Here is a 27,017-nt window from a genome sequence, read left to right as displayed (position 1 = left end):
CAACGTGTGCACCAGTAATTGTTATTGAAGCAAGAAGAGAGAAGTTAGAGAGATCGGGTGATTCAATAACTATTCTTAGGGGCTCGTTTGATTCGCGGAAAAAGCAGGGGGGAAAGTATAGTCAAAGGAAAAGTAATAAGACGCCTCTTGTTTGGTTGGAGTTTTCAAAGGAGAGAGATGGGAAAGTTGTATTTCCATGGGAATATGATTCCCACATTTCATGAGAAAGTCTTTTCCATGAGAAACATGGAAAATAAAATATTTTTCCATAAGGCGGAAATCACTTCATTTTTATTTTCCAAAAAGATCCTTCAGTATTAAAAAAGCATTAAAGACCTAATTTTTATTAAGAATAAAATAGGAATTATGCATAACTTTCTCAGAAAAGTGGATGGTCAACCAAACATAAGCACTTTGGAAATATGTCGCTTTCCCATTGTCAACCAAGCATGCCAAAAGTACTTTTCTAGGCATCCTCTTTCTAGGAATCTGCTTCCCAGGAATCATATTCGTAGAAAGAAAAATGCTTCCCGCGAACCAAACGAGCCCTAAACTATCCTGAATAAATTAAATTCCCCCTCAAACAGCTTCTATTATCCCTAAAAATCAGGATAGATGATTCTCGATCCCTCCTATTCTTTTCTCCTTTTCTCTTCTTTCTCACTTCAAACTTCCCATAAAACCTCCTCTATTCCAGATTTTTATCAGAGAAAGGCCATCAAGCATAAAAATATATAAAACAAACTATGTATTGGTATATCTATCACTTTCTTCTTCCTTCCATATGTTATCATTTCTTTATCGTAAACTTCACTTACAAAGCATTATTTACCATAAAAAATAAATTACAAAACCTACCTTAGTTTGAAAAAAGAGAAACGACCAGACCCAAGAAGAGCTTGAATTAAATTCCAAGCGCAGATCTAGCATTGAATGCTCATATTCGAATCTCTTTGTTTAATCATATGAGCTCCCGGCGAGGAATAAATGTATTCGGATCTCATTCAAGATTTGTTGTTCCTGAAGCTCTTAAGCCCTTAATTCCACCCGCTGTTGAAGCCGCTCGCGCGCTGCTGGCGGTTGGCGTTGCTCGGGCCGTTGTGCCCCAACGCCTCCCAATCGGCCTCGGCCAGCTCTTTCTCCACGTACTGCTGCACCACCAGAACCGACACCTTCGCCCCAAAGTCCGACGAGGCCAGTAGGTCGCCGATCGGCCCAAGCTCCGGGATCTCGCTCCACTCCTCCAGCCCCGCCGTCAGCGCCGACTTCCTCCCGTGGCCCCTCCCCACCACGTACAGGTCGTAGCTGCTCCGCATCTCCCGCAGCGCCGCCACCGTCTCCCCGCCGTTGCTCGCCACCTTCTCCGTGAACACCACCGACTCGTCGCTCACGAACCGGAGGCGGAACTCGTTCACCGCCTCCTCGTCCCGCTCCTTTTCCAGCTCGGCGTCGGCCAGCAGCGCCGCGGCGTTCTCCACGTCGGTCACCGAGGATATCGACTGTGACCGAGACGGCGCGGCCGCCTCGATGAAGCGGATGACGGTGAGGACGATGGCCGGGTGCTCCGCCATGCGCCCGGCGTAGGCGAGCGCCTCGCGGTCGTCGGGCCCCCCGATGAAGACGAGGACGACGTGGTGGGAGGCGCGGTGGGCGCCGGGGAACAACGAGGTGACGCCGGTGCCGAGGCCGCGGTCGACGAGGATGGCGACGGAGCAGGGGGCGTTGGCGAGGACGTTGAGGTTGACGGGGCGGACGGCGGTGCTGCCGACCTCCTCCATGGCGCCATCGACGGTCATTTGCTTGTGGAAGGGGAGGACGATGAGGGAGGCGTGGCGCTCCTCGGCGACGCTGCAGACGTCTTCGTGCATGGTGGCGGGCTGGGAGAAAGCGGTGAGGGGCTGGAAGGAGACGCCGGGGGAGTGCTGCTCGTAGCCCTCGATGGCGGCGAGGATGCTCTCGGACTGGGCCTGGCCGTAGGGGAGGGCGGGGCGGTGGCGGCGGCCATGGTCGGAGTATCCGGCGGAGGGGTGCATGATGAGCATGGAGGAGACGCGGCCGGCTACCTCGACGAGGTGGAGGGCGTAGACGACGATGGGGGAGCGCTTGGAGGGGTTGGAGACGTCGAGGAGGCGGGTGAGGCAGTGGACATGGCGGGTGTTGTGGATGCAGGCCAGCATCCGGAGCTCCGCGTCCGGCCTCGCCCCCTGGATGTTCCGGCGCCGGTACACCGCCAGCGGCTTCGACGGCTTGATGTACGCCAGCGTCACCACCGGCGCCGCCAGCGCCGTCGTTATCAACGACGTTACGAGTATCACCGCGAACATATCCCCCCTGAGGACCTGGAAATTAAAAGCTCATATTCCTTTCCTTTCTTTTCTTTTTCTCCAAACAGAGCGACCAAGGCTTTGACCAATCTGCGTAAGGCCTTTTTTTGAAACTCTTGCTCTTAACAATTATTTGGCGTTTATTTTCATCGTTGTATGATAAAAAATAAAAGTATAAAACAGAGACAAGTTTTGTATGACGATGGGGGTCCCAACTCCTGCTTTTAAGTTTTAATATCCGTTTGGTTTTTACTTTTTATTTTTATAAAAATAGATAAAAGTATAAAACACTAACAGACAAGTTTAGTTGTGCATAAAGAATTAATGTACAAGCAACATCTGATTTGCAAATATAGTGAACATGTGGTTTGGATTCATATAGTTACAGATGGCGTTGAGAACAATTCGGCAATTGATAAGCCCAGACTCCAGACTAATTATATAAGAACGTAGACAAGATTTGAGGATGCATGACAAGCTAAATATAAAGCAATATTTATTTTGCACGTAAAATAGAGACAAAGTTGTGCTTGGATTAGTACGGGATAGACAATAACAGCAAATGATAGCAAGAGTATATATATCGTCGAAATTTTTAATAAAAGATTAAAAATTCAAAAAAGCATTGTTGCTGTATATGTTTGAAATACCGGTGACGTCTGTGCATGTTAAATATCTTATAAAGAACTTATATCCACTAGAAATAATTATTTTGATCGAACCTATTCGAAATCCTCCAGCCAAATAGAAAGAATTAAAGAATAAATTAGCTAGCTATTTGAACCTTGTGTTGTTCTCGAACGCAGTCAAAAATGTAAACTCTGCAAAGGCTGGCCAATCGCCAAATGGCCTAATAGCAAGTCAAATAAAGTAAAGAATTAAATAGCGCGCCGAGTAGAAGGAACAAGGAATAACCTACTTTTTTATCAATGGCGACGTTGAGGATGATCATCTCGACGGGGCCCTTGACGCTCATGAGGAAGCCTAGCGCTAAGCTATCGCGGAAGGATATGGAATAGAACATGGCGACAATGATGGTGCCCACGACCTTGGCCAAGGTAGAGAGGACGACGACGGCGGCGAAGCTGGAGATGGCCCACAGCGGCAGGATGGTGAAGATGTTGGTCCTGAACCCGCTGTTGGCGAAGAAGAGCGGCAGCAGCATGTTCTCCAAGAACGGTTCCATCCGTTCGATCAAATGCGCGGTGAGCGGCCCGTTGGGCACCGCGAGCCCGTAGATGAAGCTGCCGAAGATGCTGTGGATCCCGATGAGGTCGGAAAGGAACCCGGTCGCCGGCACGCCGGCCAGGATGATCCCGAGGTGGAAGTCGCTCATCCGCTCGCCCTCCGGCGTCCGCCGCGCCATCCGCGCGATGCCTGGCCGGACCACGTAGAAGCACACGAGCACGAACGCGGCGCCCGCGAGGGTGACCCACAGCGGCACGAGCAACGAGACCGACTTGCCATCCTTTCCGCCGGTGGCGGCCAGCGTGACGGCGAGCAGGATCCAGGCGAACATGTCGTTGAGGATGGCGGAGGCCATCGAGAGGGGACCGAGCGGCGAGTTGAGGAGCTTGAGCTCGGTGATTATACGAGTGAGGACAGGCAAGCCGGTGACCGAGATGGCGAGGCTGAAGAAGAGGAGGAAAGGCGTCACCTTCTCGTCGGCGCGGGAGTTGGCGGGGGGATCAGGGAAGCCGGGCATTTTGATCACGATGTCGGGGCGGAGGCCGAGGGCGTAGGCAGAGGTGAAGCTGACGACGAAGGCGAGGACCATGCCGACCACCGCGATGATCAGCACCTTCCTCCCCATCCCCCGGATGGTGCGCACGTCCAGCTCGACGGCCACCATGAACATATAGTAGGTGAGGGCGAAGTTGGCCGCCGTGTCCAGTAGCACGTAGTTCTGGTCCGGCATAAGATCATATGCTTCGTTGAAGAAATTCCCAAGAAATGATGGACCCAGCAGCATGCCGGCCTGCTCATCGCAGATGAAATCCAAACACAAGTCACAGAACATAAGTTTAGATCCTCACTCATAAACTAGAGTCATATAATTTGCTCAAAAAAAAAAAAACTAGAAGGATCTACTGCTTGGTTAATTAGCATTCATCCTATTTCCTGGAGTTTTCTCTGTTCATATCGGCATTATTTAGTTTTTTTCTGGAGAAAAAGATTTCAATATCAGCATCTACGATTCTAATTGGTATCAAGCACCCACCAATGTCCGAGTTTAATTTGACACGAAGACGGAGAATCAAAGCAGTGAGTGAGAATAATAAGTGAGCTTAGAGAGACTTACAATAGTCTCAGCGATGACTTTGGGCTGCCGTAGGGGCTTAAGAAGGAATGAGACCACTCGGGTGATGAAGATCACTAGAAGCAATTGACCAATAAAGACAGGAAGCATGTAGTCGAAAACATTTACACCCCATATTCCCGGGGTTCCGATGGATTCCGGCGAATAGCAATACGTATCTTTTACCGCCTCCATCTAATTTCCAGAGACTACAAAAACTTCTTCAGCTTTCTATATATATATCCTTCGCCAACCTGATAGAGCTTAGCAAAAAAGAAACGCGAGGATGAGGAGAAGAAAGAGAAGGGCTGCAGGCTTGGGTGAAAACGCGTTGAGAAACAGATGAAGGATTAGTGGTAGGCGAAGATGGTGAATGAATTAGACCGAAATCGAACTAACTTCACTATTTATTCCTTACAAAAATGATTAACAAAAACGAACTCCACTATTTTTTGTTTAGAAATTATGAACAGATTCGGGTTTAGAAAATTTTCTATTGTTAATAGGATGCAATTTAATACCTTTCTAATGTCTGGAAGCTTTTCAAATAATCTAACTGCAAAGCTCCAACAAATTAAACTGTTGTTGTTTAAAGCTGTCCGTCCTCTTCGCACCCGCTAAAATATCTCTAACTCGTATCGAGAAGGTAGAGGTGTGTCGTTGGGCAAGCCATATTTAGGCCTCAACACCCGCTCCCCCTCTAATCTTCCAACTTCTCTTGGGAAGTGGAAAGTATTAAACTGGACATGCCAGCTCATTTAAAACAGGACTGCATTGGCGATGTCTTTGTGATACCTAGCAGTTTTTTTAAGACTTTCTTCTTTCTGTTTGGGACTCCCGTGGATAAATTGACACTACAATAATTAGTTAAGACATTTTTTTGTTCACTCTTTCTTCTTTTTTTTTTTAATTTGAAAAGATTTGGAGAGCGAACAGGTACAAGGATGACCACCCGTTGATATGGGATACCTGCAGATTGGTGCGGGAGTTTACCTTCTGCCAGATAGTATATCGGCAGGCAAACAGTGCAGCTGACTGGGTCACCTCTTATGTTGCTCGGCATTCCAGAAAGATTATTTGGACAAGTTTAGCATACATTCCACACTCATCATACTGTTTACTTTTACTTGATTTGGCAGATTGTACACACGTTAGAATTATTTGAAATGAAATGCCGATTTGACCCAAAAAAATCTTTTTTTATTCAGATAAAATAAAATGAACCAGCATTTCTTGTCTCAACCCTAGTAATAGATATAATGGATGATTTTTAACTCGTACGAAATTGGACATAGGGTGAGCCGTTAGATTTAGGAAAAACTGTTGTTTCCAGGTCGAGTGACCTTAGACCACACCTAGCCCTCTTTAAAGGAAAAGAATTTGACTTAGAAGAATAAGTCTGGGATGAAAGCTAGAAGACTGAAAGTCTCATGCATAAAGCATCACCTGAAGAGGAAAAAATCCTTCCCATCTATAATGAGGAAGGCTGAAAGTCTACCGATTAATCAAACTCTAGAATTGATAAAATAATTATGATTTTAAAGATCTAATAGACTAAAGAAAATTAAGGACTAATGTAGAAAATTACATAAATTAGGGATATCTAGAAGTCAGGCATTCATTCAGAGTAGACTAACCTTCGGGTACTTGGATACCAGAAGTCAGGCATTCAGAGTTAGTAGAACCAGTCATTTGGCATCTGATGTGGGATTTGAATTTCAAAATTTTGCATGCTCCTCAGAACTGTCAGCAATCTCCCGAAATCGTATAACAACATTTTGATTTTCAAACATAGTAGTTTGGCATCTAGAGGTTTCAAATAGGCATGCTAGAAAGTTTGCTAGGTGACAAAGAAGAGTTGCAACATGCGAACATCACACCGGTATTAGATTAGCTTAATTTAGGATAGTCAAAGAATGATGATGAGAGTAACGTGAGTTCAAAATCTTTGACCTTTAAGAATTTTTGCTACTATCATATTACCCATTTGAAGAAAAAAAAAGAAACATAAGGTGAAACACTGCAACTGAAGTTACGATTAAAGTACTCTATTACTACTATGGATAAATTGAAGTCGTACCAAAAAAACTAAAAGCAAAGAAATTAGAGATAAAGATAAAAGTAGGGATAGTGTAAAGATAAACTGGTTTTATTGATTAGAAAAATGATCCTCTTTCAGGTTATAATCCCTCATTTATGCACATAATTAAAACTGTTGAGTAATCATTGAGTGCATGTAACCATCCATATTGGCTTACCATGATCCTCAACGATTCCAGCAGCTCCTACAGTCCTATGTACTTCATACACAACATAACCACATGTTAGATCTTATTTTGAAATAATGTTAACATCTTTTGGTCGCTGTCTCTATACTAGTCATAGTCAATCATGGCCAGATCTTGTTCCTTCGGCCTGCGTTTGTACGTTTATCATGGTCAAGTCCTATTAGATCTTGCAGGAATCACGTGTCTTCCATTTGTCTTGATCTCTTAGCCTTATTCATGTAACACATGTTCACAGCTGCCATCTAAGTTGTTAAGATGAGATGTAAATATTACCCCAGTCCTATACATGAGTAATAATGACTGCGGGCTAACTGCACTATTCTTGAACTCCACTTCACTAAAGCATTGTCTTAGACCGATAGCTCTCATCCCCTAAGTTAATACCATATTCATTTAGCCTTTAATCTTGGTACTTCAGCCTATACTTTTTTGGGTATCGGCCTAAATGTAAACACCTATGTAATTTTTGAATTAGAATAACGGATAAGGTGAGCTTATCTGCCCCGTGAACCTCTATAAATAACCCTGCACTCATTCCGATAGAATAGAGAAGTAACAATCAGACAAATGGCCAATCACTCGCATTCCACTCCGATTCCTTGACTGATACAAGAATTCTAAAGGGTTCTCTTGTAACGCAAGGAGGAGGCGTAGTTGGAAGGGCTATGTATTGTCCTTATATGGAGGCAGCATTCGGGCTACGCTATCTCTATTCCTTTACTTTCTTTTCCTTCCAGACTCTTTTCGTATACATCTTGCCTTCATACCTCCCATGCATGCATGAAAATAGAACATCCAATTAATCTACCTAAAATCCTCATGCATTGGATTTTTTTTTTTTTTTTAGTTAGTGTAAAACTCATGCACGGTTCACTAACTTGTCTCATATCTATGCACAGAAAAAAAAAAAAAAACATCTAGACGGCAAAATCTTCCTACTCCCTGCAATCCTGCTACGTGGAGCTAAACGAAACGGGCCACCTCAAGCTCACAGTCTTCGTGACCACCCCTAGACCCCTCTGCTTATAACCAGACTTCTGGGTTCGAGCTCCTCATTTCGAAACCCTCTGCTTACGAGTCAAAGGTTCTGGGAACAAGCTTGGAATATTTTATTCCAAATATTCGACCCTGAATAATAATCACGCAAGTAGATCTCTCTTTAATTTCTTTTTCTCAAACTTGAACGACGTCACATACAAGCACGGTGCCAACTTTCCGCCTAAGCCCAATTTGTATCTAAATCTAATTAGGGAAATAATATTTACAAGCGAGCCTTCCAACCTTATGCAAACACCCAAGTCTTGCAAAATTGTTCAATTCAACATACAAACCGCTCGCATGGAGACTATTTTAAGGCTATGTTTCGCTCTAGGACATTAAAATCAGTTGACGAGGTTAGCGGCGTAAATGGAGGAGTAAGTCCGAATAGAACTATCCGACCATACTGGTAGTTCAGTTATATTTGGAGGAATAAGGGAGCGAAAAACACCCAGTTGGCTAGCTTTATCTTAAGTCCTAGTTTTACCCTGCTTTCAATTCACTTTATTCTGGTGCCAAAGAGATCGTTTAGAAGAATAAGCTGGACAAGTTTTATTCGAATTTATACCACAATATAAATTCAGGGTCGAGTGCCAATCTTCACAAATGACGTCTCAATTTCGGATCGGGTTCTCGGGTGAGTACTTCTATCAAGTCGGGCCGTGTCAGGCAAGCTTTTGGGTCAGGTCGGGTCGGCTCCTGACCCGACCCATTGATAGGTCCAGGCCCCAGACCAAAGCTCGAAGTTTGAATTGAAAGGACTCCACTTGTTCAATATTATGTAAGGAATTACACGTAATCTTCTTCACACGCGACCATTACAGCTTTTTTTTAATATGAAAATAAGTGGATAAAGCACTAAAAATAAAACAGGAATGTATGTACGTAATGATCAATATAATTTTGCAGACAGTTTCACTTGATGAGCTCCATTTTGAGTTCAATATTTTCTAGGCCATCACACAGCACCTAAAACAAAAATTGGTTTTTCTAGCAATTAGTGGGGGTTTTTGCGTAGTGTTGCAATATGATAAAATGCATTGGGTGCTGCAACGTCTAAATAGAATGCTTAGGCCCTATTTGGAAAAGCTTTTGGAGGGCCAAAAAGCACTTTCTGGCCCTCCAAAAGTAATTTTAGATAAAAAATGGTATTTGGTAAAATGTTTAGAAAATTGTTTCAGTTTTTTCGGAAAGCTGAAAACAGCTTTTTGGCAGAAGCTCCATTTTGGAGCTTTCCGAAAATGCTATTTTGAGCTTTGTCGGGAAGCTCTATTTTTGATCAAAATACCCCCATTTTTTTAAAAAAAATTTCTTCCCAAAACCTCATCTCACCGCCTGTTTCTCTGCCGCCGCCACCCCCCGGTGCCCCCGCCGCCGCACCCCCTCCCTCTCCCCCGCCGCCACACCCCCTCCCTCTCCCCCTTCTCCGATGGGGAGGTGCCGAAGAAGAGGAAGACGAGTCGGTCTTCCCCTTCCCGCGGCCGCCACCGGCCACAATGTCCCCGTCACGGACGGATAGGGAGGTGCCGAAGGAGTTCCCCACGGTGGGGAGGTGCCGAAGAAGAGGAAGAAGAAGGGGGCGCCCTCCCCCTTCCTCTGGCCGCTGCCGGTCAGGACTCGCCCCCCTCCCGCGTCCGCCACGGCCCGGCCCCTTTCCAGCGTCGTCGGTCTCGCTGGAAGAGAACCCTTCCCAGGGGGCCAGCCACGGCCGCCGAGACTGCCGCCGGCCACGGCTCGACCCGCTCCCGCGGCCACCGCGGCCTGGCCCCCTTCCGGCGCCGCTGGCTGCGCGGGAGGAGAAGAAAGGAGAAGGGGGGAGAGGAAGGAAGGAGAAGAAGAGAAGAAAAAAAGAAAAGAAAAAGAAAAAGAAAAAAAAAGAAGGAAAGAAAAAAAAGAGAAGAAAAGAAAAGAATAAATAAATAAATAAATGCATAAATAAATATTTATATAAATGAATGAATGAATAAATAAATAAGATAATAAATAAATATATTTCAATGAATAAAATAATAAATAAATAAATAAATGCATAAATAAATATATATACGAATGAACGTATAAAAAATTAAATAAAAAGAAAAATAATGAGTGAGTGGCAAATAATATGATCCTTATGATATTGATATGTACAGTGAATTTGTCACCATTGCAAATAGTTAAGTAAAGAGATAATCTGTTAAACAGATAAATGTTCATTTATTGTTGTATTATACTATAAATATATTTTATTACATTATATCATAATACATTAATATATTATGTTAAATAATTTAATATTATATTAAATAATTTAATATTATGTTATATTATGAGAAATTAATTTATACTATTAATTATATTATTTTATACCTTTATTAATTTATTATACTATACATATTATATTATATTACATTATATCATAATATATTAATATGTTATTTTAAATTATTTAATATTATGTTATATTATGAAAAATTAATTAATACTAATAATTATAATATTTTATACCATTATTATTATATTATACTATAAATATAATATATATTACATTATATCATAATACATTAATATGTTATGTTAAATAATTTGATATTATGTTATATTATGAGATTAATTTATACTAATAATTATATTATTTTATACCTTTATTATTGTATTATACTATACATATTATATTATATTACATTATATCATAATACATTAATATGTTATTTTAAATAATTTAATATTATGTTATATTATGAAAAATTAATTAATACTAATAATTATAATATTTTATACCTTTATTATTGTATTATACTATAAATATAATACATATTACATTATATTATAATACATTAATATGTTATGTTAAATAATTTAATATTATGTTATATTATGAAAAATTAATTTACTCTAATAATTATATTACTATTATGCTATGCTATGCAATATCATATTACTATATTATAATAATATTATTTTATATTACAATAATATTATACTATATCGTATATTATGTATTAATATATGTTATGTTTTATAATATAATACTATGCAATGTTCTTTATGGTAATTTTATCATATAAAAATACTTTCTCAGTTTGTTTACCAAACATATGTTAAAAAGCCACAGCATTTTAGAAATGTACTTACCAAACAACAAATAGCTTTTTATAATAGCTCTCCCAAACAGGGCCTTAGTATAGGATATGAAACTGAATGTTCCAGATACTAAATTCCATGTTTTATCTCGATAATCAAGCTACAATTGTAGATTGCAGCAAATAACACATCTGGACCTAATAGTTTTAGCATTTCAAGGGAAGCAACATGAGTCAGGTTGGAATTTACAAAAAAAAAAAAAAAAAAAAAATTATCACTCTAAATCATGCTAGCCTTCAACTGAAAGTGTGGTATCACACAAACTATGCTACCGAAAGGGACTCGATAAACGTATTAGTCAAAAAAATGTCAGGCTTTAGAATACACCAAAACAACCCCTACCTACTCATCGAGCATGTATTATCTGCAACTGGTAATCAGGGGTAAGTATCAAACTTAGTGGATGGATGACTTGCTGAAAGAACAGACCAGTCAGCGCTTTCTTGATTATATCAGCTTGTAAGTTAAAAATTGGTTCTTTGATCACCTTTCCCAACAAGACAAAGCTGGGTAGAAGACTGTTGGGTTGAAACCAGTGCCATTTAGTAACTCCTAGAATAGCAAAACATCATTTGTAGAGGTAACTGGAAAAACAGTGTAGAAATGCTCAGGGTGGCATCTGATCAGAACTCTTGTGCGCACTAAATAACATATCCAACTTAAGTGCATGGAAGAAGATAATATCAATATCTAGCCTTAAATTTATGTATACAAAGTTCATTGGTAAGTGGGTATAAAAATACTAATGCATACAGAATACAGTTTTTGTTAACATGGCACCCATGAAGTCTTAACCCTAAGATTGGTGATACAATTATTTCAATCCAGGGTACAAGATAATAATGCCGAAAGAATTGGATTAGAACATTTAAGGAGTGGTTCAATAGAGTACCTCTCCAGCAGTTCAGAAAGACCACTTTATCCTGATTCAGCAACAGGCTCCAGTGTTTCCACGACAGGGGGTACAGCATCCACCTTGTACCGCAAGCTCTGTCAACATTGAAGGTAAGAAATATCAAAAATCTGTCTGATGTGGCTTAAGTTTGTCATCTGCCCAAATTCTGCTGCAACCTACTAAGCCTCTCTTGCTTCTCCGAGTCTGAATTTGGTTCCCCCAACTTTAGGTGCAAGCTTTGGGTACCAAGGCTGCATTCCGCTCACAGCTAAGATGGAATAAGATCCTTTCAACTTGCTAACCCAACGTTAACCCATCAAATCACAAGAAACGGCGAGGGGTGGGAGAGGGAGAAGGAAAGAGAGGAAGAGAGAGAGGAGGGGGGGGGAGAGGAGGAAGGAAGAGGGAGGGCAAGAGAGGGAGGAACACGGAGAGGCCCCGAAGGGCTGGCACGGCTCGGTATGCCCCGAACCAAGCAATTCAAGATGGTTCCGCATTCCTTGCACTAAGTACTACTTAGCAATCAATTTTATTCCAAAGGTAAAGTAGGTAATGAGAAGTACATAGAACCACATTTTAACTAACCCGGAATAAACTATTCCACCCTTATGGATGTAGTAGTTTACATTAAAAAAAAGAAAATTAGAAGTAGCTTAACCCATTATTCTGCAAAAGGCAAAAAAGCAGGATCTGTGACAGTATGATATACGCCTTTCTTCCCATAGATACCCAACATGTTGCCCTGGCCTGATACAGGAGCTATGCAGGTGTTTTTCTAAAGCCTAACACACACAGCACCTCTGTAAGGTCTAGTTCTGGCAATGATAATTTAGCTAACTATGCTGGCATTTCACAGAATCTAAAGCCCTCAAAGCACTTGCTTCTGCCTACTTTATGAATGCGTAACTTAATGAAAAAAAAACGCAGCCCATAAGCATCAAGACAAGTAGCTAACTGCTGAAGCTTGACTACCTTTTTGAAAAATGTGGAATAAGAATTGTCCCATATGAGTTTGTAGGATCCCACCAAGATTGTGCAGAAATTTCCCTGTGAGCAGAAAAAAAGACAGATAAAACTGACAAATCAAAGGCAACAAAAAAGATAGGATTAAATCACCTGATCAAAAACAAATGTCAGCATCAACTCACTTGGTCAGACTCATATCGCCGATAGGGTAAGATCAGCTGCAGAATTTTACTTAATCAGCAGATGCAGCAAACCATGTATGAAAACAAAAATCAAGCTATTCTAGGTGAAGCACATTGTATAACAGTTATCTCCCAAAGGATTCAAAATTTTGAGATGAATGGAACAAAAAATGTTCAATGCTTATTTGGCAGATGAATGAAACTTACTGTTATCTCTCCCGAAGGGCTAACATACTCCACATGAAAACCAATATCCTGGCCATGCAAAATGGATGTTACTGATAGTATTTTTTCTTCACAAGTTAAAAGCAGGAAAGCAGTTGGTGTGATGGACAAGTTGGAAGGTACACAAGCTCAGAAATAGAAAAATGAGTTAAGAGAAATGAAAACAGTCAACAGAAAATGTGAGAATTAATGACAATAAAACCAAAAAATTTTATATGTCCTTTTGTTGCAACCAAGTGTTTCAATCAGCACGGCTACTATAACTTTGGAAATTGTTGCTCTTCAAAATCTTAGGCATTGAAGCTTCTAACAGGAATAAAATCTGAGATGGTATGTGAGTTAATGTGGTGAAACATTTGAACCAACGTCAAAACAGCATTTGAAGGCATCGTGATCATATTCTCAAGAAAACAGCATGGTGATTGGTGATGCAATCTGAATTTTGTCTAGTTTCCAGAACAGTGGTATGGATGCAAAGATTTGAAAACACATTAACAGAGCATCTCATAGGGGATCTCTGTTATCTAAAGTGGCTTAACCACAACACGAAAATAGGCTCAAGCCTACTGATAGAAGTACATACAAACTTAGGTCTGCTTTGGACAGTTTAGTTTGATTCTAAACAAGAGCATTAAAGTCAGGTTACGCTGGAAGTTTGTTTAAGTTTTGTATTATGAAGATTTGGCAGATTTATGATTACTTTTATTTCATAAGTTTAATCTTTCACCCATCTTAGGACGTCGACATGAATCGGCGAAGTTGAGTTTAATGCATATGTATAAGAGAGAAAAGACATATCAACATGACATCTAATCTACACTTAACCTGCATGAGTGGGGGACCTGGTGGTGTTGGGTAAGGAGAAATCAGGTGATCAAATGATCCCACATGCACGGCATAAGAGTGACTGCCAGCTTCACATTAAAGAGAGAGAGCAGAATGGATGCATGTGAGCTCTGAGAAAGAGAGAGGATATTGAGTAGCTGATTGTTGAGCAAGGGAGGATAATTTGAATGGTTTTGTATGTCACAAGAAGGATGAAGAAGATGATAGCTGTAACCGCCATGAAAAAAAAACATTCACCAAACAGTTGTGATCTAGCATAATCAAACTGCATTAGGGCATGAGAGTTGGTCTTCTACTCCTGTAAATAATGTAATTGCTAATTTGGGGCTTCACAGTTGGTTCAAAACAAGATGGCATCACTAATTGTCATATATGCATGCATGTGTGTATGTGTGCTCAAGCATTGAATGCATGTCAGTGACAGGGATGAGGATCCCTAAACTTTTAAAGTCTAAAACTTAACATCCTAATGAGCAGCCAAGCTCTAGATACTGTCAACTGAAAGCTTTGAGGTCCAGTTTAGTAGCATTAACCTTTTATTTTTTTCAGTTCGGTAGGGATTTATCAGACATCTATAACTTATTTCAACCTTGTGATACTTTAGGGGTTGTTTACTTCTTTGCTGGTCTAGAAGGGAGCCTCACACAAATTCCATGTGACCGGCCTACTCTAAGGTAGAGAGACCGGTAGTTTATGAATAGGACTTCCTGCTGATTGTTCTCTCCATGTGAGGCCAAAGAGGGTGCAAGGCCCCAGGAAGTGTCAGATTTTCCTCTACCAGTGTGAGATCAGTACGCACTTCCCTGCCTTTCACAGCTATATTCTTCTTCATGCTTGCTTCTCACTTTGCTCTCTCTCTTTCTTTTCCTCAACATCACACTCAACCAACCCCAGGACTTACCCGATCTGCAAGATCTAGGGCTGATATGACAGCCCATAAGCAGCAGCCAGCCCGTGCAGGATTGTCATTCCCCAACTTCTGGGATCTAGACTTCTTTGAAACACTAAAACACCTCTAACTGACTTCCTAATTTCAGATTGTAATCCAGCTCCTCCTTCCTTGCATTAATCTTAGCTCAGGGCTAAATTTTAGATCTAATCTCTAATTACACTGAAAACCTAACCAAACTCATTAATCTGAACTCTCTGATGTCCTTGAGAGTACTAAGATCCTTCCACAACTTCAACTACGTGATATCTCCATTCATCAGCATTCCTCAGTAGAAAACAATTGCAGCAATTTGGGGCTGATCAGAAGGTGTCATAATGGACTCAATTTGTCCACATGACAATACACCGGTGTGTAGGCCTCCAAAACCTTGGCCAACTGCTGAATCATTTGACTGCAGATTAGTAACTCAGCTTAGTTTGTGAGCTTTATGTTGCACAAATTTACATTCCTGTAATAGTTTCCTGACCTATATTAACGCATGCATAAATTAAATACTTAGGGTTTTTAGATTACCACTATCATGGTGGAACTGCAACAAGATTGTTGCCTAGGACTGTCCTGCAGCGATCAGTATTTGGTTATGCAATCTAACTAAATACAATTGTTCTGTCAAACTCGTTAACATGCAAATGTGCCATTAGGACATTATAATAGCATTGCTTACTTTATTATTTATCTCAAAAAGATTGTTTTACACAATCCAGATTAGTTTATCAGATATAAGGATTTTGGTTCCTTGTCAACTATCAGAGTGAACCTACTTGCATTAACATGGAAAATTATTCAGTTGATCCATCAAGATTCAAGAGCTATTCTACTAAAACCAAATTAGAGTGTTATATATTGATTTAGATTTCATATGCTTTAACAAAATATCTATCAAGTCTTTTAATTTTATGTATATCACAGATTAAGTTTACGATTGACTTAACATACATAATAAAACCATAAAAGCCAGCTAAAGGGGATGCTAGTACAGATATCATTAACTGTATTAGCACCATACCTAAGACTATAAATATTGAGAAACAATAATCGAGCACCCAAATAGAAGATTCATAACACTGATCATAATTTATACTACTAAAATTGCCTAAAGACCAAAAAACACATGTTTCGGTCGTCTTTAACCTACGCATCAAATGGGTGCAAAAATGTACAATTAGAATAATATGAAACCATGTTTTGCTATGATCTAAGCATTAAAATCTACTGATTGCAATCTATATATGTTTTAACATGTATAAATTATGATCAATAAGATGGATTTTCACTTTAAATGCTTGATAATGTATTTTTAACATACTAGCAGAATGAAAACCATCCATTTTGAATCTACATGATGCACAAGTTAGAGACCACTAAAATACGTGATTTTTGGTTTCCACATATTTTTATTGATTCTAGCCACATATGGACAGACTTGATTGATGGTGTTGGTTTCACTATGCATGACAAGAAGTTACAACATAATAGAAATACTAAGACTTTTCATAGAAAGGCTTAATGATAAGGGGTTTCCTTGATCCTTTCTGTACTTGCTCAAATAAGATCATAAAAGCCATGCAAAACATACCCATACTCGTTCTTCCTAATACATGTCTAGGATTAATATTTTATTTTACCTAAGCCAAAAAATGATTCAATCCAAAATCATGGGTAAAAACAGCCATTATAATGGTTTCACAGGGGTCTGTTACATTTGATAATATTAGTGACAGGTATTTAAATAGCGGCAACTATTTGACTGTCTTCCTGCTATAACTGCCATTATTCCCCACTACACTATTTTCCTAAATAAAATAGCTTCTATTCAAATTTCAAATTTTTGTACCAATTTCCCTCCAAAAAAAATAATTACTACCTGAATTTGAAGGAACAGTGGTCTGGACAATGACACTATTTATTCTGCTATTGTTTGTCTATTATTTTCAGCTATATCACTGTTATAATGCCATTATAAGAGAAATTAATTTCATCTAAATAAGCCCAAATCACACGGATGGGACTTTAACAGCTACAGAGGTTGCAGTGGAAGTCAGTTATAATGGATTAACACCATTGTTAAAACCTTAATCCAAACTGTCAGGACCAGTCTTGATGGTTATGATTTAACTACATGCTGCAAGGGATTACTGCATGACAGACATATTTAGAAAATAATATTTTCCTTGATCCCTTTGACAAAATTAAGGTTCTTAATGCTACATAAAATACAAAATAATATCAGTAAATCCTTTAAGAGTGTTTCCTTGAGCTTGAATATATAAGGACAGTCTTTTTGTAAGTTCTTTCTCGTAACAAGTACAAACAAATCATGAACAACAAATCTATCTTTTTTTTTTGTGTGTGTGTGTGTGCGCGCGTTAGCTAGTTTGGTTTATTTGAAAAAAGCCAACATGGCATGCTGTGATTTATAAAGAAAATATACTCTGATTATTTCCACTAGGAGTTTCTGACATTACCAGGTTAAGTGTCCCTTGTATCAAAGCAAAATCCCAAGCAATATATGAATTTACAGATTCAACTGTCAGAACAACCTGGAAAAGAAAACAAACAAGAGATGTGAGAAGTGGCATTATTATCTTGCTCCAAGAATAAGAATCATCAGTTTTTCACTTTTAGAGGACTTTGCCCTAGGGTCACGCAGATCAGAGGCATTGACAAAACTAATAGTGGTTTGGCTAGAAAAAAGAAAAGAAAATAAATCATCTTTGCAATTTGGTTTAGAGGACTTTACCCTAGGGTCACGCAGATCAGAGGCATTGACAAAACTAATAGTGGTTTGGCTAGAAAAAAGAAAGAAAATAAATCATCTTTGCAATTTGGTATTGGTAATTTTTAGACTCTGCCTTTTATACAATTGACTGACATTATAGCCCAATGTGGCTTTTCCAATTCTGGGATTGGAAATTCTGGACCAGTCCTGACCACAACCCACAACTCGATAAGCTGCTACAGAAAGTTCAAAGACAATAAAAACATATGAACAGAAACCAAACAAAACAGTTGATAATCTTGTTGATGATCATTTCAATATTATAACCAAACAAAGATGTTTGATAAATCAGCAACTCCCAGATTCCCTAGGTTGATTTTAGAGAATAAGTAAATAGATCTTTCTGAGTAACTTTACAAAAATCCACACATCACTTCCAATTTTATGGAGAGAGAAAGAGGAGAGAGAGAGAGAGAGAGAGTTTTTGACTATAAAGGAAAAAATTCATAAAATATACTTGGCTATAAAAAGATGCACCTTGCTATCAGGTCATACCTCATGTGTTTTTCCTGGAGGAATGATAGTTTCTTTGTATTCATCACTTTTCCTACCAAAAAAGAAAAATAAAAAGAAAAAGGGAGCAACCATCAAAATTGAAGACAGATTACATTTATTAGCTTTCTTCTCCCTCCCGGACCCCCAACCCCAAAATAAATTTTGCATATTTGTGCCTCAAATCCAATGCTAATAGAGGGGAATAAGCGCAGTCTTAATGCTACAGATAGAGGGATAATGTACCTTGATTCAGCAGTACCTACATCCTCTGCCGATACTAAGAAAGGAGAATTTGCAAAGACCTCACTGCAATAGATATATTTATTTTTAGACAAATCTCATGCAAAAAGTAGAACAGGTCAAATAGTGTAAGAAATACCAGGCATGAGTACTACTTTAGATAATTAAGTAATATTCTGAAGAAATTTCATCAATATATATGCTTATCTCACTAAACGCAGAAAAGCTACTAAGTACAACTAGGAAGCATGATAATTTCCTGAATCTGCATTTACACCAAGAGATAGCACCATACTTAGGAACATCATAACACTACAAAATCCTAATAACTCTATAAGCAAATTGTTAAAATTACGTAAGGCATCCATAATGTTGAAGAACCATCAGAAATATAAATGATAACAATATCAGAGCCAAGTGTTGGAACTAGTTAATTCAAACAAGTCACTTTATTATTGTTAAGTAAACTAGGGAAGATTAAGTACATAGCTCAACTAAAAGCAGAGGTAGTCTAAATGATATCACTTACTTTGTAAAATGAGATACTACAGAAGCAAACAATGTCAGCGATTGGCCTTAAACCCTTACTATACATTCTTAGCAGCTTTTTCAAAGGACAGGAAAAAGTCAAACAATGTCAGCGATGTCATAACATTTCATTTAATAAAATGAAGCTATTGCACATAGCAGGCAGCTTCACAGATGTATGATCTTGCAATGGATCCCTAGAATGATGCAAGAACAACAAAGCAGCTGAAGTTTACAAGAATTTGTTGGTAACAAAAAAAAAGAGGGTGTCCCAATGCATTGCGAGGTCTAGGGAGGATCAGATACATGCAGCCATACCCCCGCATGTGGAGAGGCTATTTTCATATTTCAAACCCATGAAACCCAGGTCACAATGGAGCAATCTTATCCTTGAGCCAAGGCCCACCCTCTGTTGGTAACAGGGAACAAATACAACCACAGTCTTATGTATATCCAGTGTTACATGAAACATGTTAAATTGTTAATAGAAATCTGTACATGCTTGTCTGTATATAAAACAACCGCAGTCTTATGTACAAGATAAATCATAGCCATGACTACAATCAGATCCACAACAAGTCTGAAAGTCAAATCAAATGCTCTCACTTTTAATTTAGCTTCATAAATTAGGTGATCATACTTGAATCAGCTTCAAGAAGACTCATTAGGTACAATTAACTCTTAAGTTGCTCGCGTTCTAGTGCAGGTATTGATGTGAAGCACTAATACAAGGTGTCATACTTCTCCAAACTCCTGAATATAGGATTCAACAACATGACTATATGAATTAGGTCATGCTATCATGCATTACGGATAAGTTTTTAGGTCCATATTAACAATTAAGTAATAAAATTTAAAATGCTTTGTACAGTTAATAATAATGAAAATCAAGCAAAGGCTACGTGCACCTTTTTCACAAACACATAAAAGAAGCATGTCTTGTAGAAGTAGTCATGCAAAATGCATAAATCCATAAAACCAATAAGTCAAGGCAAATAAATATGTTTTAGTCTAATTAGGAAAAGGTTATGAGAATATAAAAAGGCATAATATTCTTTGCCATTGGTTTTTTAAGACCATGGTATTTGTACCAGAATTGGTACCCACATAAATGTCTATATATGTCAGATTTTGGTACCTCAGCCTGGTAGAAGGATGGAACTAACATAGTCCTGCAATTAAACACATTGTATGTGAATTGATATCGCTTAATAGCTCAATTAATTTAGAAATTCCCATGGCTTCGTCCATTAGTTTACTACATATCTAAGCTATCCCATTTATGTATACGAAGCCTAAGTTGTTTGGTATTTAATCTTTCCTTAATATGGAAGTTGGAAAGAGAGTAAGAACTAGAACGCAGATTATATATTCTGTAGGTCGCCTAAACATGATGAAATCAATGAAGGTTGATCTGCACAAACTACAGTAACAAGAAACACTAACATCCATGAATGAATGATGTCATTGTCACACAAAAACTACAATTTCACATAAAAAAGTTACAGAGCTAATGTCAAGGCCTCCCACAGTTTATTTTCAGTTGGCCCTTTACAAGCTGCCAGATACAGGAGCAATAGAGAAGTAACAAATTCTATGTAACTAAAACAATTTTCTTTATGAATGCATCAAGAATAAAGGGAAGGTAGGTAGAAATATGTAGAGATAACTAACTGAATTACTGTAGGTTAATAAACAACAAAATGGATGATCAATGTTATAACTAAGATCAACAAAATATAATATCTCATATTTCTACGTAACTCAACATGGCCAACTTTATTAGTTACTAGAAGCTTAAAAATTTTCACCAATACTACTTGTTAATAATTACCGAATTGCAGATCCTAAAATGCCACAGAATAATAAGCGCATAAAGAGAGATTGTGTTGATATAGGAAACAAAATAGCAATATCCAATAATTTAACACTGCATGAAATTTTTTCTTTTCCAATAAAAGGAGTTAAAACATTTAAAGAAGATCACAGTAATGATAGATACCTTATAACTTTGATGAATTTCTCAAACTCAGAGTTGTAGACATGCACGGCTTGCTGTACAACAGATACCTGATCCATCTGTCTGCTCACCATGACACAGAGAACATGGAGATACTAAGCAAAACAAATTGACGAAAGAAGTTGGTACAAAAACATACTATATAGGACCTAGGATTTTTTGGTATAGAGATGTAATAGACAGAATTGAAGGAAGAAAGCTATCTCACAGTTTTCTTGACTCAAAACGCCCCCAGGAAAGAAGCATAAACAGTCGAATAGAGAGAGCCAGTTTTGTAAGGCTACACAAAGCTGGTCCATAGCGTTGCCGTTGTTCTTCCAAAGGCCTAAAGTAAAATATAGTTCACAATAAAATGGACAAGGTATACGGCATAATCCGAATAAATGCTCAATAGAGAAAATATGGAAGCCAGCATTAATGAGAAAGTGATCGGTAAGTTCCAGGGTAATAGTAAATATAAATATATATATATATATATATATATATATAAATACCCTTGATCATCATTTATCTGTCGCAAGAAATCAAATAAAACCTGCAAGAAAGAGAGAGATCAAATGATTTGACTGGCCAGACAGTTGGAAATATATGAAAACTTATAAAAATTTACAACATTTCTTTTAATTTAACACAAAATAACATACAAAGAACACAAGAGTGCCATACTTAAGATTAGAAGTAAATGAGAGCCATGTTCATTTTTTATTCTTGCAAGTTTGAAACTAGATGACTCACATAGAAAATAGAAAACTGCAATCTGAATTAGTGGTAGAACAAGAACAATAATCAAAGCTATATCCCTGTTCTAGTTTAACTCTTTGGCTTCTAACTTGTGGACACAGACCTTGTCCCATAAAATCAAAGTTTGCCTTCTCCCACTTCATTCAGTTTCATTCAAAACACAGAGGAAACTTGGAGGGTCTCCATCCAATTGCTTTATTTCAGGTTGCATAACTAGTAATCCTAACCACCAAAGATGCTTTAACAAAGAACTTGGCACCAGATCTTTGAAAATTGTCACTAGGCTATGAACCAATGATAACATAGTCTCAAACTTTAGCGTATGAACCATAGTCAATAATTCTCATCCCATATAAGTGGGATAAGGCTTTTGGAATAAAGATAAGAATTCAAAGGATATCTTTTTGGCTTGTACCATATCACACAATATTAAAAAAAAAAGGCATTGGATATAAGTTAATTCGGTTTAGGAAAGAGAGGCAACTGTGTAAGAACATGAAAAGATATCTACAATGTCAGTCTGAAATATCGAAAACCTGCTACATGGTCCAACCCTATTGAAAAACAATTAACTAATCGATGAATTGATCTTACCATAACCTTAACAAACCTGAACTTTCTCATTTGTTATGTTTTACATGTGTATAGAGTCTCTATTTCTCTCAACATTGACAAAAACTCTTTTGAACCCAGTCCTGCAATTCCCTCTCTCCTTACCTTTTCATACCCTCTTGCTACTGGGACCTCCTTAATTGTTGACACTTGACACACATGATCATGCCATCTATGCCAGCTGCATATTACATTGTTTCTATTAGTGCAATCCTAGTTTTCTTGATCATGAACCTGTATATTTTGGTCATAAAATGTCCACGTCAACATCACATGTCGGTTTTAACGTTCATTTAAATGTTTAAAACATTTTATCACCCAACATTTTTTCCCACACATAGTTGGCCTTTGAACTAAATTATCTCTTCTGATAGATTTCAGACACATCTAATGATTACAAAGGATCACAAAAAGCATTTCTCCACTTTATATGACCTCCTGAAATCCCATTTGAAAAATTTTGATTTGCACCGCAACTGATAGCTATAAAATCTAGTAATTTATTGTTGTTGTTGTTGATGATGATGATAAAATATCTACAAAATCTAATAATTTACTATTATTGCTGTTATTTTTGTTGTTAATTACTAATAGAGCAATAGCCAATGTAAACAACATTCATAAATGCATGGGACTTTGACACATGTACATAAATAAGTATACAAAACATGCATAAACATATATTAGAGTTATAAACATATCTTTAACAACCAAACCAAGAGCTTGCTTGGTAATATTGAGAGCCCAGGGTGCTAATAAATAGATCGTGTATATGAAAACCAGGGAATGAGTAGATCAGGCTGGCAAGAAAAAGTAGTCATCAATCTTCATGCGAAAACTGAATTTTATTTGGTAACAATTCATTTGATCATAATACAATAGTATAGAAGCACTCATGATGATTATAAAGCAAAATTCTAACAAAGCCATATAAACTGTGCAGCAGTAGACACCTAATATATATAATAATAGCACTCATAACAGATCACTTGATAAACAATGTACCAATTCATATAGCAAGAATGGCAAGATAATAACAAGTTCCCAAATATCTGTGCATGACACACCTGTGGCACCCCAACCAAGTACTTAACAAGAGCCTTGTATACACCTGCCACTGAACCAAGCTGAGCCAATTGTCTCCGTCTGAGAGGGCAACACAAATTAAACAAATCAAGACTATAAATATATTCAGATTGTGCATTTCATTCACATATTCACGGTGATGACTCATTACTCGGGGAGTAAAGATGAAAAAAGCATACCTCTCCATTTGCTGTTTCCACAGTAAAGCATACCGATCACGTATGCTACCACCAGAATTAACCAAGGCATCAATCTCAGCTTGCCTATTTCTCTCTGAGCGCTCTCGTTGTTGCCTAATGAGAGAGCCTCGAAAATCTTGGGGCATGTAGGTCATAACTGCAAATTTACAGACCACCTGATCAATTGTCAAGAAAGCATCTTAGCAATTTGCTGATAAACTGAACAGATTTCCTAAGTACCTGTTAATACTGCAATTAATTTATTTTCTTTAAGAACAAGCATCAGAGATATAGACAGAAATTGAACTAGTGTCTACAATTCTGGCATAAATCCCAAACATATAACCATATTGCACAATTAGTCAATGGCAAAATTTGCAAATCATTTATTGGCCCTGATAAATTTAATTACATGAGAACAATCCTAAGAATCACTCAGCCAAAAAAATAAAAGTGTTCTTTGTATTAATGCATGCTTCTGGATTACAACGAGGTAGTTACAAAAAGGGGATTAAATACCGACCTGTATTAAATACATTGTCAGCATTTTTTAATTGAAATGTCTCCAGTGTCTTCAAAGTGGTTTTAAGCTTGGCTTCAATATCTCCAAAAACAGCGGCTATATCTATATATTCAGGTGTGGCTTTTTCTTGAAGCTGCATAGATGCGTAACAAACAAATTGAATTTGTCTGAAGTTTTACTGAATCGTATCTGAAGAAAGCATTAAAGATATCCATTGAAGACTACTACAGAGCAAAAGGTTTAAAAGAGGTAAGTACTAGAAACTTTCACATTTGAAAGCCATTTCATCATCAGAACCATTTGACGCGAAGATGAAGTATAAATCTGAAAATAAAAGATAACAAGTAAATTGAAATCGTACCAATCTTGGCTGATGAGATTCCTCAAGTAAAAACAGAATTTCTTCAATGTGTTCTCTGTTCTTCCACAAGTTCTCATCAATTTTTTGTGGAGGTTCACGGCCTGCTTCATTTACCTCTAATTCCTCGCCTTCAGAGTCAAAAAAAGAATACGTGTTTATATAGAACAAAGAAAATTGCTGTTCAAAACAAGAACGCTATTATTTTAAATTCCTGTGTTTTAAGTTGCCGTAATAGTATTAAAACAAAAAAGATGGTAATGTTAACAATTTGAATTAACTAAAGGAAAGCCAAGTTAGAAAAGGAAGTAAGTTGCCTTCCACATGAAGAACTTCGACACATTACTTCTGTAGCTACCTGAACTTCTATTGAAACAAGCTGCTCACTCTAGAACATGATTAAGCTGTGTTTCTCTTCTGCCATAATCTATAACTTGATAAGACAGACAGAGATCATCAGAGACTCAAAAATCACATATTTCTGATGGATTTGGCCGGAAATAAAAATCCCTAAAGTTCAGAGGTTAAGAGAATCCCTAATAACTAATATTGCAATAATATCAATATTCAATTAATGTTTATAAGTGACATGGGCATCTGGTTTCTAGTGATCACGTAATTCTTCCCATATTCCTTCAATAGATCGTGGTGCAACCTCCACACCAGAGTTCAGATGAGTGCAGTACGTTTCATGTCCATCTAACTCTTGGGAATTCCCCTAATCTGCCAACAGTTGAGTTCTTGTGAAAGGGCCCGAACCAAATTACCAATTCTAGAAGCAATGCAGATGAAAAGTTTCCAACTTCATCCCAGCACGAACAAAAATATTATTAAAAAATCAATTTTTGCCATCACTTACATGAACAAAGCCTTGATTCTTGAATTTTATAGGCGATATAAACTCAAAGAAACCCTACCTTTTTAAAGAACTGCTCCAGATGCCACAATACACTGCAATTTATTCTAAATCTTGCAAGCCAAAATCCATAGAAGGCCAAAAACTTAAAATCAAAGACTCTAGCGAACGGTTGCAACGATTCAGCACAAGAAAGCGCTTCTTTTCCATCAGTATCACCTTCCAAAGCTCGCAATCCGAGCAGAAACAAAGAAAAAGGATGTCTTTGATCGAAAGAAAAAACTCACCGGAGGTGAGGGGGAATTCCCGCAGGAGGCTGTCGGAGAAGCCTCGGAGCTCCGCGGTGAGGCGAGGGACGTCGTCGGGTAGCGGGGGAAGGGGGTACTTGTCGTAATAGCGGGCGAGAAAGGCCCTGGTGATCGGCACCAATCCCTCCGTCGAGGCCATCGACGCCAAACACGATCGCCGGAGATCAAAAACTCTTCTTGTATCCTCCTAATCGAGCGGCGACGGCGGAGGGAAGGCGTCGACGCTTCCGCGGGGCATCGATGGGTGCCGGACACGGTCGGTATTTGTTATAAACACCGAAGGAGACCGGAAAAAAAAAAAAAAGAACCGAACGTGGATGGTACTTGGCACGTGGCTCGCATGCTGCCGCCTGCGTGATGCGATTGCGAATACTCGCGGTGAGATTAAGCGAGACCTTTCCGCTTTTGTAGGTAGGGTAAAACAAGAATAGTAATTTATGATCCCGCCTATCAATCCAATCAAACATCTAGGCATATTTATTACATAGGTTGGGTTTAAATTTGATCTTTGAAATATTTAATCCATTTTTATTTTTTTAACAATTAGGTCGGAATATAATCTAATCCATTTAACTTATTTAAAATATGTTTAACCAATTTCAAACTTAGTTTTTTACCTGTTTAACTCAATTCGTTTAACATGTTTTATCTGTTTAAATCTATTTAATCCGTCAAAAATATATTTAATATGATTTGTTTAATAAATGGATTATATGAATTGGATCAGAATTATCTAGTTAATAAACAAATCGGTTTCAGATCTAAAAGTTTAATCTATTTAATAAATAAATTAAATTTAGATTGATAATTTTTTTTATCCAACCCATATCTAACAATTCAATTAAAGGCCATTTGGCAATTAAGAGAATGGGAGTCGCTTCCTTGTGCACCGTGAAAGGTGTACGGGTAAGGATACTGGGTGGTGGTGGGCATCGTAGTGGGGCTGGAATATCCGGAGTTTCCTATTCCTTTTGCTTTCGCTTCTACGGCAAAAAGGTCTAAAGGTCTCCATCGAAAAAAATAAAGAGAGTGTTTTTCTAAATAGATATTTGAGATTTTGGATGAAGTGTGCACTAAAATGGACCAAATTATAATAACAGGAAGTAAGCTGGGCAAAATTTAATGCATGTTTACTTATTTATAGATTGTTAGGA

General features: G+C 38.3%; 2 protein-coding genes across 2 annotated transcripts; both read right to left on the bottom strand.

Annotated features, from left to right (window-relative positions):
- Positions 1 to 754: 754 nt before the first annotated feature.
- Positions 755 to 12,060, bottom strand: LOC103702239 (cation/H(+) antiporter 15-like). Its single transcript, XM_088702537.1, has 4 exons — positions 11,965 to 12,060; positions 4,627 to 4,877; positions 3,244 to 4,302; positions 755 to 2,339 (listed from the first exon to the last, which is right to left on the bottom strand). Exons 2-4 carry the CDS (start codon positions 4,816 to 4,818, stop codon positions 1,038 to 1,040), a joined length of 2,553 nt encoding a protein of 850 aa, XP_088558663.1. The 5' UTR covers positions 4,819 to 4,877; positions 11,965 to 12,060; the 3' UTR covers positions 755 to 1,037.
- Positions 11,751 to 26,135, bottom strand: LOC103702180 (uncharacterized). The gene is made up of 15 exons (XM_008784509.6): positions 25,843 to 26,135; positions 24,703 to 24,830; positions 24,342 to 24,474; positions 23,819 to 23,975; positions 23,621 to 23,699; positions 21,695 to 21,735; positions 21,409 to 21,525; positions 21,183 to 21,263; positions 18,656 to 18,718; positions 18,413 to 18,464; positions 17,604 to 17,678; positions 13,323 to 13,370; positions 13,116 to 13,151; positions 12,940 to 13,014; positions 11,751 to 12,062 (listed from the first exon to the last, which is right to left on the bottom strand). The coding sequence occupies exons 1-15, from the start codon at positions 26,000 to 26,002 to the stop codon at positions 11,991 to 11,993; spliced, it is 1,317 nt and encodes a 438-aa protein (XP_008782731.3). The 5' UTR covers positions 26,003 to 26,135; the 3' UTR covers positions 11,751 to 11,990.
- Between the last annotated feature and the right edge of the window lie 882 nt (positions 26,136 to 27,017).

The sequence above is a fragment of the Phoenix dactylifera genome, chromosome 8 (assembly GCF_051530095.1).
Source record: "Phoenix dactylifera cultivar Ajwa chromosome 8, Ajwa_hap1_PhDact_Kaust_v1.1, whole genome shotgun sequence".
Classification (NCBI taxonomy): Eukaryota; Viridiplantae; Streptophyta; class Magnoliopsida; order Arecales; family Arecaceae; genus Phoenix; species Phoenix dactylifera.
Note: the sequence above shows the minus strand (reverse complement) of the source record. Positions and strands in the feature narration are given on the sequence as shown.